General features: G+C 59.8%; 2 protein-coding genes across 2 annotated transcripts; one reads left to right on the forward strand and one right to left on the reverse strand.

Moving 5' to 3' along the window:
* Positions 1-253: 253 nt before the first annotated feature.
* Positions 254-11,023, reverse strand: NCLIV_030180 (conserved hypothetical protein; the record flags this gene model as incomplete). Its single annotated transcript, XM_003883214.1, has 1 exon — positions 254-11,023. One exon carries the CDS (start codon positions 11,021-11,023, stop codon positions 254-256), a length of 10,770 nt encoding a protein of 3,589 aa, XP_003883263.1.
* A 3,104-nt stretch (positions 11,024-14,127) lies between these two features.
* NCLIV_030190 (conserved hypothetical protein) lies at positions 14,128-14,766 on the forward strand (the record flags this gene model as incomplete). Its single annotated transcript, XM_003883215.1, has 1 exon — positions 14,128-14,766. The coding sequence occupies one exon, from the start codon at positions 14,128-14,130 to the stop codon at positions 14,764-14,766; it is 639 nt and encodes a 212-aa protein (XP_003883264.1).
* Between the last annotated feature and the right edge of the window lie 1,124 nt (positions 14,767-15,890).

The following is a 15,890-nucleotide window of genomic DNA, read 5'->3' on the forward strand; positions in this document are numbered from 1 at the left end:
TCCAGTTTTCTTGAGTGTATGCAAGGGCGCTATACGCGCAGCGATCTGTGCTTGTTCTTTGGCGCCTGGCCGCACCACACAGTCACGTGAGACGGAAACAAAAACAAGTCTGGATGAGCGCCGACATGCACAGATATGGACTGACACGGTTCGCCCCTCCGTTGACCCGCCGATTTTCCATTAAACTTCGCGCCTCTCGGGCCCCGAGGCGTATCGCCTTTCGCTTCTTGGCTCCACGGCTGCTTTCGATTCCTCACTGTTCATCTGCAAGGGGATCAGGAACACCCAGTGACGCGGGTTTCTCACATTCAGCGCGACCATGGCCCAATTCGCGGCCTTCAAGAGAGACTGGAAGAGGATCTTTCCCTCCAGGGCGACAGCCAGGCTCTTCGCCCTCGTTGGCATCATCTGTAGAGACAGTCAAATTTCGAGAATGCCTGCCGAAGGGTTCACAACTCTTGTCGCCTTCCTCCCAGCCTCCTCGTTGGACTTCGCTTCGCAACTTGACCGATTCACCTTTCCCTTTCCAGAGGTCGGAGTCCTTCCGAGACACTTTCGCGTTCTCGCGTCTCTCGGTCTCACCGTCGGTTGGCTCTCCGGCCAAATCGGACAGCTGGCCGGTGTGTTCTCTCTCCCCTGTGACTTCCATCTCCGCGTGCCGCGGGGAATGCGCAAACCCCGTGGCGGAAAGCTCTTCCTCATCTTCACCGTCTTCCTTGGCTCTAGGCGAAACAGACGAGACGGGTTTTTCACGAGAACGATGGGAGCCGGCGAGAGGTCCGTTCTCTCGCTCGACTTCCTGGCTCTGAAAAGTATCGGCGCGCACGTCAGCCTTGTCCTCGTCTTGTTCTTCGCACGCATGCGCAGAATTCTCGAGTGCCTGGGAAAGACGGACTCGCGGGGCCTCCCCGCCCTCACACGTGCGGTCTCCGAGGCGAAAACTTACGTGGGCAGACCCTCCAGCGGTCGAGGCTTCCTCGGAACTCTCGTCTGGGGACACGCGATCGAGGTCCCAGGCTGGCCTTCCCACATGCGAAACGAGAGCATCTCTCGATATCAACTCCTTTTCCTGGTTCCTCCTTTCCGCCCTGGCCTCTGCTGCGGCGGCAGCAGCCGCTGCGAGGCCGCGTTTCTTCCAGAACGAAGGTGTCTCTTGCACGTGCCCCAGTCGCCCCGCCTCGTTACCTTCCCGCCTCTCTCCCTGGCCTTCAAAGTGGTCCTCGAGAAAAGAAGAGCGGCGCCTGGAGCGTCCCAGACTGCCTTCCGTTTCTTCCTGATAGTGGCGCGTGCCTCCGGCCGCAGCCGCCGCAGCCGCAGCTGCCACAGCCATGCGGCCCTCCTCAAGACACTGGGCAGTCTCGTTCTCCTGAGCCGCTTTAAAGGCTCGAACAGCCGCTGCATGCGCAATGGCTGCTGTGGCGCCTTGGATGTCTCCTGATTTTGGGGTTTCCAAATCCAGTCGAGTTCCCAGGAAATGCTGCGGAGGCTTGGATGTCTCAGCGCCGACACGCGCACCTTCTTGCTCGTGGAGTCGGCTGCAGCCTAGATGAGCCGCAGCTGGTGCCTCGCCAGAGACCGCCGCTTGCCGTGCAGTCTCGGCAGTGTGGGGCGGGAGCGATGAGGAGCCGAGACGATCCGCCGCGGAGCGAGGAAGCGACGAAACAGAGGCATAGCGCGACAGTGTGCTGAGAGGCGAAGGAGTTGTTGAACCTTCGGCTGGCACGGCGGCCAGCCTAGGTGAGGCCGAGCAGTTGACAGGCTCCGCGCCGCGCGTCTCAGAGGCGTTCAATCGGGTGGACAGGCCCTCGACAGGTCCATCTGCCGGCTCTGCGTCTTTGGCGGTCTCTTCGCCGTCTTCGTCCAGGTCCAGCAAGTCCGCCTGTGAGAGCTTCTGAAGGGGAGGAAGTGAGGGCATGCATGCGTCGTTGCCGCCTTCGTTGACTCGGGCCTCCAGGCGGACCTCACAAGAGGGGGGCGAGAAAGGCCGAGGCGGCAACGCAGGCGAGCACTCCGCATGCAGAGACGACGGCCGCGTGGGTCCGATAAAGAACTCTGCTAAACTGTTGGACAAAGCGGACGGCGAATAAGGCGGCGACTGGCTCACACCGCCGCGTGCCAACTTTCCTCGCTCTTGTTCTCTGTGTCCGCTGTGCCGCCAGGTGGAAGGTTCGCCTTGCGAGACTGCGCCTCGAGTCTCCGGGGCAGAGTCGGTGAGGAGTGCAGCTGGTGAGAAGAAAAGTTCTCTCTCAGCCATCAGGAGTTCTTCCAGAGGCGAGACACATCGGGAAATCTCCGAATACTCTGCTTCCACCGTTCTCCCGCCCTCTTCTGCCCTCGCGTCCCTCCCCTGCCGCGACTTGCAGTCGTGTGTTCCTGCCTTCCAGTGAGGGTTCAGGCTCTGCGGCTTTCCTGTCTCTTCCTTCGTCTCGGGAAGATGGTGCGCAGAACCTGACTCCGCGCGAGGCGAGGTCCGGAAAACGAGACTGGGCGACCGCCGGAGAGGCAGTGAGCTCCGCTGAGGCTCTGTCAACTCCCTTCGCGTTTCAACACCCGAGAAAGGCCCAGAAACCGCCTCAGAAGCCTGCGAAGGTGCCCACGCGGCCTGTCGGAACGCTTGACGGGCTCCGACGGGTGTCGTCCTCGGGTGGGATTCCCCGACGCCACTCGCGCGGCCTGTCTCCTCAGGGGCCCTCGCGGTCGGAGGCGAGACGAAGCTAGGCGCGTGCCGGCAGATCTGGGCCTCTGTCTCCGGGGACAAGAGACTCGCTTGTCTCCCTGGGGCGCTGCTGAGAGAAGGAAGGTGACCCACCCCTGCTCCTCCGGTCGATTTCAGGCCTGCCTGTTCTGGACACCCCGCGACCGGAGTCGTGAACCCAGAGTAACTCAGGGGAGGCGTCGCAACAATGTCCTCGACGAGAGACCCGAGAGAGTCAGAAAGCAACGAGCGCGACGGTCTCGCGCCGGCCACAGGCCGCTCGTGCATGCGTCTCGGGAGCGTCGCCTCGTCGGACATGCAGGCAGAACCCTCTCCGTTGTTCTCGCCACGAGTCACTGGACGGCTCCTCTCGCTCGATAAACGCGCGGTGAAGTAGCGAGGCGCGCCGTGTTCCTCGGGACTGAACCCCTGGACGGAAAGGCCTTGACTCGCTTCAGATCGGGGAGCGCTGGGAAAACCTCTAGAGCAGGAGACGCCGGAAGAAGAGGGCGCGCCTGGCGAACGCTGCGGGGGGACCAGAGTGGGGCGGCGGCTCCGCGGGAGTCTGTCAGAAGGTCGGATTTCCGGCAGCGTTTCAAAGTGGCTTGCATGGCCTTGAGGGCGCGACTGCTCCGGGGTCGGGCCACAGGTCTGGCCTTCTGCGCCCGAGAAACTGCCGTCTTGCAGAAGATGGGCGGGTGCATGCATCGAAAGGGAAGCAAACCCCTCGCTTCCAGAGACGCTGCGGCTCGCACTCGAGAGGCGGGACGCCGCGTCGTGCGGTAGCGGCCCGCGCTCTCCTCGGCCACCAGCTGTCAAGACACCGAGATCCGGCAAAACCGGTTTCGGCGTGGGCAAGAGGCCTCTTCTGCCTTTGCCTGCCGACGCGTGTCGGGTGGCTGCTTGTTCGTCGTTTTCGCCCCTGTTCAGCGCGAGGCCGCGTCGCTCGTCTCCAAACTCTGCCTCCTCGACGTCTCTTTCCTTCTCGCCCCGAAACACCTGGCGACCCACCTTCTCAGCTGCACTCGCCGCTGCCTGCGCCGTCAAACTTGTGAACGTCGGCTCGCCTCCGCGGGATCGCGGGCGAGGCTCCTGGAGACTCTCGGCGCTCGATAGGGAGGAGCCGAGGCCTCTGTCTCGGTCTTTCTCTCCCGCGCTCTGGAGCCTCTGGGGCAGTGCGCGGCGGCTCACGCCCGGCGCAGAGAATGGCCCGAGAGGCGCGCAGAACGCGGACGCAGGCCGCGCGACAACAGAGGAGGGTACGAACGCGGCGCTCTGAACTCGAAGCGCGGCAGGTGACCCACACGCAGGAATCGCACTTAAACACGACAGCACCGAGGCGTGCGTCGCCTTTCCAGGAAGGGACGCGGTTTTATCCGACGCCGCCACGGGCACTTGGCAGGCAGAGAACTGGTCGGCGTCTTCGGTGCCTGTGCGGCCCGCTTCGCCGTGGGAGGCCGAGACAGACTGGAAGCTCAGGCAACTCCATCCCCGAGAGTCCCCTGCAGTTGTCCTTGTCGCCATTCTTCTCTCGAGCTCCTCGTCTCTCGACCAGGCAGCCGACTTGCCGCGCATCTTGGCGTTCAAAGGCTCCGCTACACCGACCTCGCTCAACTCTCGGTGCGCCTCGTGAGTGGCTGGGCATCGCCCGCCCTCGGCGAGTCCGGGGGCGCGCTGCTCCTGCCTCGCCGGGGCTTCTTCTCCCTCGCGCGCTCCCGAGAGAAGTGCGTCGAAGCCTGCTTCCATCTGCCGCATGACTGCCCGAATGGAGGGACCGACCACGTGGGCGACCTCGCTGGCCTCCAGGCGGTCTCCGAGCGAGAACGGCAAGAGAGGCAGGAGACTGTAGCTGTCGTCGAGGCCCTCTTCGGGGGCCTGGAGCGCGCCTTCCGCTCCGCGCCGCAGAGTTCGGCCACGCTCCCGCAGCCAGTGGAGACAGCAAACGAAGGCGATGACTCGGCCAGGGCGAAACGGCGCCGGACAGAGCACGCGCGCGACTTCCGCGGCCAAGTCGAGCGCGTCTTTGCTCGCGTGCGACGTTGGCGAGGACAACGCGTCGGGTTTCGTGAGGAGGGCAAACGCGTCCTGGAGGACGCGCAGAGCACCCAGCGGCGAGACTGGAGCCGTGCCGTCCTGGGGCGGAAATGCTGGGAGGGAAGGCGCCGACGCGGCCTGGGGCCCGGTTCGCTTTTCGAGAAGAAAGCAAAAGGTGTAAAGGAACGGGGCGAATATGGCCTCGGCGAAATCCCGCTCGACGCGCCCCAGTTCGTACCGAACAAACAGCCGGTCGCCCGCCGCGTCCGGTGTCTCTTCAGCTTTCCCCTCGAGGGTCGTCTCTCGGGGCCCGCCCCCCGCCTGACTCAGACGCTGCAGGATGCAGAATTTCTCAAAGCTGGCCAACCGCAGACCTCGCTGCAACCCGTCGAGTTCTTCGCGCGAGAGATTCGCAGGAAGCGAGCCGAGCGAGGCGTTCTCGGTCCTCTCGCTCGCGAGAGGCGGAGCCTCATGGCATTTCTCGCGAGATGATTCTGAACGAGCGGGTCTGCGACCGTCTCCTGCCTCTTCCGACGGGCGGATTTGCGGACGCTCAAGAGATCGCCCTGCCTCGCGCTCCGTTCTTCCACGACTCGCGTCCCTCATCCAGAGCGCCCGAGGCCGATGCACATGCAGCGGCGAATGCGCCTCCGGAGAGGCCAAACAAGGCGGAGCTAAAGGACCGCCCTCGGCGCATGCAGAAGCCGAGCCGCGTCGAGCGTCCGAGCCTAGAGGTTCTCCGGAGGAGACGCCGGGGATTCCATTGAAGGCCTTCGCTTCGCTGAGATGCGGAGACTGGCTGCGCCGTTCCTCAGCTGGAGTCCCTCGCCGCAGCCAGCGCTCGGAGTCCGGACTGACGCTTCTGCTCGGCCGCTGCTCAGTCTCCGGCACCGGCACTCGAGACAGAGACGGCACGCGGCGTCTCTCGCTGTTTCCTCTCGACTGAGGAAGAGGCGGAGGAAGGAAAGACGACGGGCGCGGGGAGGTAGAGGTCGGGACCGGCCTCGCTGCAATCATCAGCCCCCCCACGCCACTCGGCATCGGGCTTGGGCCTCCGTCTCGGTCTTGGGCGTTTCCAACGCGATCCGCGTCGAGAGGTGAAGATGTGAAGGAAGAGGCAGCCGTGAGCGGCGCGAAAGGAGGCGACCTCGCGTGTGTTTCTCGCGGTTCGCGGCCCCACGGGCGTCCGCGCTCAGAGCAAAGCGCCGCCCCTAAAGAGCCTCTCGCCTCTTGGAGACACGCGTGAGTCCTCGCATGTCTCAAGAGGCCCTCGCTCTCGTCGCTGCCGACCTGGCGCACATCGAGCACGGGGAGGTTTGCAAAGTCTGAGCCCAGGAGGGGGACTCGGTCAAATAGGTTCTTGTGTCGGGCCTCGTAGCAGACTTCTGCGACGACGCGCGCACGCGCGGGAAAGCCCCGGAGCTCGGTCGCGCCCTCTCCGACCGCAGCAAAGCCCAACGGCCGCGGCGACAGAGAAGAGACCCCTGACGGGGCGCCGCGGGGCAGAGGCGGTTGGTCTCCACTTTGAAAAGGAGCAATCGCGGCCGGAGTCGCGGCGAAGGAGGCGCTAGGGTGCGGGAAGAACTGCAGTTGCGATCGGGTTTCTGACTCTAAAGCAGGATTGCGAACAGCGACCGGGGAAGGCCAGTCACGCGCCAGGGGATTGTAATGGTTGGGAATAACAACCGGAGCCCTGATCTCGACGGAGTCTCCACAGCCCAGGCCTCCTGGCGCCCGAAGACCCGACAGCACAGCTTCTGGTTCTTCCGTCACTCTCTTCTCGATGGCTGTCTGAGGATGTGGGGAGAAAACAAGAGGCGCAGGGGACGTTTCGCCCGCGTACACGAGTCGCGGGCTAGAGATCGGCTGTCGATGGAAAGGCGAAGCGGAAAAGTGCTCGCCTGATCCTCCGCAAGGCCGACCAGAAGAAGCGAGAGGCAGAGACTGAGGGGGTGTCAGAGAAGCGGCGATACCCGATGCAGTGGCGGAGTGCGTCGGAAGTGGAAGCAGGAGATTTGGCGCATGCAGCAACACAGGCGCGCCCTCGCTTCCTTCTCGCGCCCTTTCAAGAGGACCAGAGAGAGCTCCCGAAGGATACAAGACAGGGTGCAAAGGCGCACCGGGGACTGGATGAACGTTGTGCGTGTCCTGGTGCGAGGCGAGAGGAGAAACAAAACTCGGCATGCCCGCGACTCCGGGGACTGGACGCGTCGAAGCCACCGAGAGGGCAGGGTGCACGAGGCCCGCCGAGGATGCGGCCCGCAAGTGGCCAAGTGCCTGCGCGCCGACTAGGTCTGTCTCCTCTACCAGGACGTGAGGCGCGGAAAGATGGGAGGGGACACCGAGGAGCAGAGGAGACACCTGGAAAGAGCCTGAAGGGTGGAGAGGAGACGTGGGGCCCGTGGGAAGATTGCGAGAACGCGAGTCGGCTTTCAAGTGGGGAGGAGGCGGCAAGGCCGCACCGGCCGTCCCTCCAAGATTGGAGCCCGCGGCCACAGGAGAGATATACGCCACTCCTGAGACACCTTGGGCGGCGACGGGGAGGGTCAGGGAATTCGCTCGCAACGCACTCTGGGCTCCTGCACTGTCGGGCGCGCGCTTGCCGTCTTCTGGCTTCGCGACCCAAGACACACATCCCCCCACCGTTCGCTTCGGCAGGGTGTCTCCTGTCTCCTGGGCCTCGACGGCAGCCGCAGTGGCGCACGGCCCGCCCTGCTGGCAGGGACATGTGGGGACAGTGCAGCAGAGAACGCGGCGGCGAACGATGAGGGGCGGGTACGGGAGGCTGTCGAGAGGGAATCGCGGGACACGGTGCAAACCGTCGGGGCCTTCTTTCATGCAAAAGAGATTGATGCGGAAGAGCCGCGAGGTTCCGCGGACAACCAGACGCGCGACCAGCGCGTGGAAATCCGCAAAAGTCGCTACAGAACGCCCAGGCTTTCCGAGCGCCGCAAGAGCCGCACGCAGCGAGGTCGGGCACGCTGCGACGCCGCCTTGTGTCACCGCGGGGGTATGGAGAAGCGCGTGCCTGAAGCCTGTCCAGTTCCACTCGCGCCAGTGCACGAGTTTCGTTTTTCCTTCCTGGTCTAGGTTTGGCCCTTCTCGCACGCCCGCGCCGAGAGGTGCACGAGCATTCGGGAGGTCAGAGAAGAAGAGGAAAATGAGGCGAAGCCGCAGCAGACCCGCAGCGCTCTGCAGGCTGTGGGGAATGTCTCCGTCGATCAGCGCAACGAGCCGCGTGAAGCGAACAAGGTCGACGAAACCTTCCTCGCCAGCAATGACTCTCGCTAAGCGCCCAGCGTCCAGATGGAGCTCGGCAGTAGGTCTCGGCGAGGAAGAAGCGAGGCGCGGCTCGACCCCGTGCGGGTACGGGTCGTTCTGGAGAGGTGCGTAAGTCATCCAGAAATCTGCGATTTCCTTCCCACTAATGAGATCCTCGTCCTCTGCCGCCGGCGACGGAACAGGCTCGCCATGTGGAGCCAGGAGCTGGCGGAGCTCGACCATTCGCCGGAAGATCGCCGCGACGTAGTCCAGGAGCGCGTTGCTGTATTTAGCCTCCTTCCACAGCTGAGCAGTCTCCTCCTCAGTCATAAACAGGGCGCCCGAGCTGTCCGCGCAGGCGCCCCAAACGCAGGCGTCGCTCTGGCCCGAGCCGGAAGAACTCGGGGAGACAGCCGAAAGGGGACTCGCCACAGCGCCGTGTTGCCTCGCGTCTTTTAAAGGAGATTGCGGCGCGGCGGGGAATATCTCTGGGGCTCCAGGAGAAGGCCGCGAGGCGTACGAGGCAGGAGACGGCAGCACAATTTGAGGGCAGAAGGGTTTCGTGTCGAGGCCATAAGGCAAACAAGAAGACGACGGAGATGGAAGAAGACGAGGCAGAAGAGAGACAGAAGCAGAGGCTCTGACAGTCTGGCTATCTTGACATAATCCGGGGTGCGACATGCTGGTCCACGAGCCCACGGCACACGGCAGAGGTCGGTGCTGGGCTGGAGAGACACTTGTAGGCGCATGCAGAGGGAGACACCCTCGCTGTCGAGGAACCGGACTTTGAGTGGCTGCTCGGTTCGCTTCATTCCCTGGCTGTGAAGGGTCGTCGCCGAGGCCCGCAGACACCGCAGGCCTTGAAGGAGCGGCCGAGAGCTGCGGGGCCACAAACCCCACCGCGAGTCGCAGTTCGCGCTCCACGTTTTGCAGAGACACATCCCCGCAAGAAAGGCGATCTTTGCTGAAGCAGGTGACCTTTCCCAACTCCCGTCGCTCCAGGCTCTGTGCCTGGTCCTCGAAAAGCGAATCGGACTTTGCATGCGTCTGCTCGAGCCCTCCAAACCGTTGTTCCGAGCCTTCGACACTCGCCCTTTGAGGACCCGAGAGCACATCGATAATGTCTTGGACGTCCTCGAGGAAAAGCGAGGTCGCTTCTCTCAACTGATTCTTTTCGAACCCCCCAGCGCCGCCTTCCACCGCAGATCTGTCGCTCTCTTCGGCTGAGTTCTCTTGGGCGTCAAACCGCCCCAAACTCTGCTTGAACGCAATGGAAAGCTCTGTCTCCGACTCTTCGCGCAGCGACATCGACAGGACATTCCGGCAGTTTACCCGATAGGGCGAGTGACCTTCCACTTCTCGTCTGCCGCGGGGCACAGAAACGTCTCGGGTGCGCGGCAAGGGGAGTCGGTCTGAGGTTTGTGAACCGAAGAAGCCAGGGACGGACTGTCTCCTTCTGCGTGCGCGGTGACCTCGGGCCTCAGCGGAGACTTCCTCGAGAGAGGGGGAGCTCTCGTCCCCATTGAGGCAGTTGAAGGCGTGTTGAACGAGGCTTTGAAGACGGCTTTCCTCCCCGTCCCTCGAGAGTGAGCGTGAGTCCTCGCCTCCTCGCTCTTCTACCTGCGCGTCTTCATCGCGTAGCTCTGCGGTGGCATCAGCCAAAAGCTGCGAGAAAGGGCCCTCTTGCCCGTGGCGCTCTTCACTATGTTCCTGGAGCGTCTTTCCGTCTCTGTTGCCCTCAAGAAGAAAAACTGGAAGTTCGCCCTTCTCGGCGGAAGTGCGTGGTTCTTCCTTGGCGGTTGTGCTTGCCCCCGTCGGGAGAGGCTGGAGAAGACTACCCTCGAAGGAGGCCAGGCGCGAGGCGCGCGTCAGTTTCTCCACCGGGCCTGTCCCGCGTCCCTCCCCACACAACACGGGCGAGGAAGAGCGTGAAGCGCGCCCAAGGTCTCCACAGCCCGCCGTCCCCTCTCTGTGTCCACCAGTCTCCTTTCGCAGGTGGCTGAGAAAGACAGCGGCGGTGTCCGAGGCATCGGAGACAGAAGATAACGAAGTGAGAGACTGCCGATTCGAGTCGTTGAAAGAAGGGAAGTGTCCAGGCTTGGCCGCCGAAACAGAAGTCAAAGAGCCCCGCGGAACTCCAGTCCGCCCAGCCGTCCCAGATGAACAGGATGAAACAACAGAACCTCGCAGAGAAGTAGGTGCGGAGTCGGGACCACGAGGAAACGAGCTTCCCGTCTCCGTCCCATCCCCCGGAACAGCGACGGGAGTGTAGATTTCGAAGTACTCGGGAGACCCAGCAGGCGCCGTCGCCGCGGTGACTCCACAAGCGGCAGGAGCCCCCTCTTGGGCGCGGCCCAGGCGAGGCTGCGGAGCTCGAGACGGAGACGGGGAAGACGCGGCACTGGCGGAGCTAGTGAGATTGGCAGTTCTGACCGGCTCTGCGGGATCTACCGGAATAAACGAAGACGATGGTGGCGAGATGAGACACGACACTGGCTCGGAGGACGGTGGTCCCATCTGAGAGGAGCGTGCAAGAGACGCGAAGGACGGAGAGCGAAGCGGGGAGCTGGAGCGACTTCCGACAGGAGACGCGAAAGCGGGAGAGTTCTGACTTTCATTGTGCATCGCCTCCGACGCAAGAGCAGGCGACATCTCTTTCGCGGGTGAAAGGGTCGGCAGCAGAGTCTCTTTCGAGGCCTCCGGGGGGTAGGTCAACTCTGAAGCCGAAAGCTCTGCTTCCGAAAAGGATTCTGAAGCGGAAGAAGAGGCGGTCCTGTCAAAAATCTCCTCACGGGCGACGTGGGAATCCTCGGTAGCTATCCGTTCTGTAGTGTTTTCAGACACCCGAGAGGCTGCGACGACCGGGGGAAGTGTCTTCTCCGAATTCTCGTCGAACGCGCAGTTTTTCTCCAAGTCTGGGTTGCTTGGAGCGGCAGCCTGTGGAGGACATCCCTCAGGGTCTCGAAACGAGGACGCTGCCCCTCCGCCCGAGCTGTCGAGCGAAACGCTCGACTGTGAGCGCTCGTCCAGCATCACAGATAAAACGAATTGCCGCGATGGCAAAGAACTGAGAAATCAGAAAATCGAACGAGAATTGAGGAGAGCAGGATAGCTGGCTCCCTCGAAGGGTGACAGCTAACGCGCAATTCGGCTCAGACGCTTGCTTGCGCGTGTTCGAGAACCCCTAACGTTGCTGCCCCCAGGAAGAACCTCGCCGCGGAAGTTGGGTGTGAACTTTGATCTGGGGAAGACTTGCGACTGTGCTTTGCGCCAAAAATACGTTAGCCCGCAAAACAGTCACTGGCGCGGTTCCGGCGCCCTCTTTACAGGTTTTGCCTTGTGCCCTCCCCCCCCCCACCTCGCCAGTGGCGGTAGTGACCCAAAAAGAGATGCGAGTGGACCGCAACAGTTTCCAGAAGCATGCTGCGGCGAACAAGTTCACCTTCCGTTACTCGAAACGTGAGTGTGTCAAGTCACGAGAGTCCAGACGGAAAGTTCTGAGGGTCTCAAGAAGGCCAATCAACGAGAACTCCGCGTATCGGTCGAAGACAGTGCGCTCGAGGATTCGGCGCCCGCGTGGTTTTTGACTAGAGACAAACGCAGGAGAGGCGGCCACCAGGCGGCCGATGCACAAAACGAAACCGGCCTGCTGGAGGACTCAATCGCGAAAACGTTCTACCCTGGAACACGGAAAACGAAAAAGGCGACCTTCTGCGGAGAAAAGTTCCTTTGCGTTGACACATGGAAAAAGGATCTTCACCGCGCGCGGCAGGCTCCCCTCCCTTCTAGGGCGCCCACCCTCCACACGTGCGCGCTACGGGTCATCACGCGAGCGAAGACACGCAGCCAGGCATTTCGCGCAGGCTACAAGACAAAAAGACAGACTAGAAAACGTGGACGCTGCTTGTGAGCGGGAGCGGAGCAGTGGCGAGTTAGCGATGGGCAGCTTGAAAAGGTGCCTTTAGAAGATTTTCTCTGGAAACCGCTGAGTTGTGTATTGGCTTACATGGCGCTGCTCCGTGGTATGGGCAGAGCCACCACCCAATTTACATGCTTTCTGCGTTCTTGCTCAGGAAGGGCCGGGTGACGGTCACTCAAATGCGGTCTCTTGGGACGATATCCACTTGGCGCGACAGTTCCTCTCCTAAAATTGAGAGCATCGGCGAAAAGCCAGAGGCGCCCATTTAATGCGTGGCAGAGGAGAAGGCACGTGTAGCTGTACGTATCCATATCTCTTCAGGAGCTGTAGAGGCGTATTGGCGCTCGGCAGCGACGAGTCGTCTTTGCACGCAGAGCCACACGCATGGATCACTGGAACGGAAAACCAAGAACTGTCCAACGCGCCTTTTATCGAGTGCGTTTCGGTCTCGCCGAAGACAGCTGTCATTCGCAGTCTCCGCAGGGAGGATACCCAGCTTAGAAGCTAGCGGAGTGGTGCCAAAATGCGCAACGCGTATGCTTCCACCTCTCCGGTGCAGTCGAAATCTCATTCTGACAATGAGAGATGCGGGTGGTACGTGTGTTGAAGAAATTGACTACTTACTGGGCAGAAACTAGCTGTCTCCAGTTAAACACGACAGAAAGCATTGCTGGCGGTTTGATTATGGAGTAGTACTGTGCCGAATTTGTCATGCTGCTGTGAACGGTCCAGCACACCGTATTTGAATCCATAATTACGACTCGATTGTGTTAGTCGTCTCGGCATAAAGTCGATTTCCCGCCTGAATGGGGTTACGTGGAAATCAGAGGCCGCACAGCTGGTGCTGTGTCGGAGCTCCCCGCTGTGAGACAAGCGACCGGTTACTAGAAGAGGAGACAATCTGATAAGAGGATGACTTCTGTGTCAACCATCCATTCAAATACACTATTGTTGCGTCTCTGAACCTGCTGTACGTTCCATAAATGCACGACAATCACAGGACCCTAGCACTACCTTTAGTTGCTTATCTACTGCCACCAACCGCCATCAAACTGTCGATTTCTCCCACTCCTGTCCACTACATCAAGATCTTATCACGCCTTCTCTCCAGCAGCCCACCTCTAAGGTTATCTTGTGTGCAAATGGTAGAGTCTGGAAACACTCCCTTTCCGATGACCTGGCACGTGCCAACACTCCCCCGGATCACACTACGATGGTACATTGATTCCCAGGTCTCTCCGTGCCTGCAGCGGGAGCAGGCCGCTCCACGGAGTGGATATAAGTGCCCACACAAAAGTGTGTTCGCATCCGAGCGCCATCGGGTTTTTTGTAAAAGTGACATGTATGCTTTTGGTTCGTGTTAACGGAGCCAGAATGGGTGCAAGGTCGATTACGACGCTGCCTACGCACGTCTGAACATACATAAATCAGCCATTCATGTTGACATATCAATAGCTCCTTCACTTTCAGTTCGTGAGCAAGAGGTCGGTGCTCTGACTGTCGGGGAGCACCCACCGGCCGGTCATGTTGCTTGCATAGAACTCTCTGCTTTCAGTGCTCGAATGGACGAGTGACTATCACGTCTCAGCCTGTTGTATGATGTCGAGACAAGACAAAGCTGCGTAAAATCAGTGAACGCGCGGACAAACCTCATGTATGATTGGAAGAAGTATCTTCTTCGGGAGAGTTTTTCGGAACGACACACAACGTCCCTCACTGTCCCTCCAGCGTGGCGCAGTGTCAGGCGGAAGTTCTTGGTGCATGTGGAACCACATAGCCCTGTTCCACTCTCCAAACCACCGAATTGCTGTCTAGACCGTAGTTCTTCAGTAAAACACTTTTCAAGAGTGTCTCAGAAACGCGGTGCATACTGGGGTGGGGCAGTCAGGAAGTCGAAAAGGCGCAATTGTGCACAGGCTGCCGCTAAATAGAGGAGTAGAATTGTAGACCGCACGAGCCTTGTAGATTCACCTCTTCGTCAAGTCCAGAAAGACACATTAGTGAGACGCAAGGAGTCGAGACAAGATTGCGAAGCTGTGTGCTTGAACGCTTTGGACTGAGTAATATGTTGAGTCGGCAGTTTGTGCAAGTGTCACGGTCGGCAGTAGCTCGAATGGGCTCTCGGACCTGTGGGCTGTGATTTCAGACTCGCAGCTGCCAAAGACAAGAGTGTAAGAGCGGAAATAGTTCGTAAGAGTTTTGTGTAGGTCTTTCGGAGATGGCTGCTGCAGCGAGCTCATTCATCAGTTTCCTAATCATTTCAGGTGGCATGCTACTCTGGAATCCCGGACCCTGTGCGGGGGTTCCGCAAGGACTAGCAGATTACAGTGTTGTGATACCTGCCGACGGCCTTACCGCAGATGTGCGTTACGATTTTTGGCTGAAGGCTAATCAAACGTTTCAGATCGTCGACCGAACAGCCGATTTCAGTGCAATGGTCGAGCCCCCGACTTTTTCCACGGAAGCATATGCTTATGACAACCCCAACTGTGACCTCGGGCGTAAGGTCAGTTACAAGCAAGAATTTTCGTTCGCGAGACCTGACCATATTTTCTGGAGAAGAGACGTCGACAGGGACGAGCTGGATGGGAGAAAGTACACATTTACTACTCCACCTGATGATGGTCTGGAAGATCGCGTTGTCGAGTTCTGCCTTGTGGTCAGTGGGCCGCGGACGCACACAGACGGGCACGATCCCAACATTGTCTTTAGACGCCGACTCCAAGATCAAGAGTTCTTCTTTGCCAGCGAACATACCATCACGATTGTTCTCCACGCCGGCGCTCGGTCCAAGCTCTCAGGGATTCTCTGTGGAACCTTTGGCGTGGCCGCCCTTTCCTTGCTGTCGAATGCGTAACGGCACGGCGCTCATACAATATGGACAATGTTCTACGACAACAAAATTATTTTAGATACGTAGGAGGGCGGTGGTACGAAGGCTGTGAGCCTTTTCGCTATCCGCATTGCTTTAGAAAACGTGCTTGGTTGCCGACAGGCAGGGTGTAGACGTCTATCACCAACTCCAAAAGTTGCTTGTGTGCCTCACCTTACCGTTCAGGTACTTTCTCCTGAGTATGTCCTGTCGAGGTCTTTGGGAGGAATCTGCAATGAAGGAAGAGGGCACATGGGTTCTGGTGGAGCATAAACGTGCTGCAGACTGGGGGATTCTCCCGTGGGATATTGTTGCCACGTTTCTTCGGCATCATTGAATCTAGCACCAGACGGCAGTCGTGCCGTATCACACTGCTTTAGTGTGCCATTTTCAGGTGTCTTTTTATAAGCATGGGTTTGATGCCCTTCGAGAGTTGTCGATTCTCTTTCGAATGACACACATCTAGTACGGCTACAGTAGCATTCGAGACGGAACTCAGGAACCGTGCGTGCTTTCAAACAGCTGTCAATGCAGGTACGGACGTTTTCTTTGGTATACGGTATGTAGGGCAGTCCGTAAAGTGCAAGCAGAACAAACGCGGTCTCACTTTGGTGTTCCTTCTATCTTGCAGATGCCACCGCTTGGGACGCCACCCTCTGGTGCGAGATCCCCTAAGCGACACACACCATCGCCAGAGAGGGTAGACTGAGTCGCTCTCTAGATTCTGTTTGACTGGATGATAGAAAGTGACGAAGGAGTCTCTTATTCCTGGTCGTGCTTTGAACAAACTTCAGAGAACCACCTGAACGGAAACGTGTCTAGAGGGTGACATACAAGGGGTACGAAAATGTAGCTACTGCAAAGTAAACAAACCTAGTGACCACTTTGACTCGTTCCATGCAAGTGTTCACCTGGTGAGCGACTCGTGAAAGCTGCTCGAACACGAAACGGTGTAAACGCACGAACGCCAGACTGATTCCTGTGTAACGATGAGTGATTCTGGAGTTCGTTCGGTCCCCCTTCCGTAAACCAGCATCTACCTATGAGCCCCTTTTCCCTCTGGAAGCACCTCAGTTGCGCACCTTTTCATAATCGAACAAAAAAGAGGG

The sequence above is a fragment of the Neospora caninum genome, chromosome VIII, assembly GCF_000208865.1.
Source record: "Neospora caninum Liverpool complete genome, chromosome VIII".
NCBI lineage: Eukaryota > Apicomplexa > Conoidasida > Eucoccidiorida > Sarcocystidae > Neospora > Neospora caninum.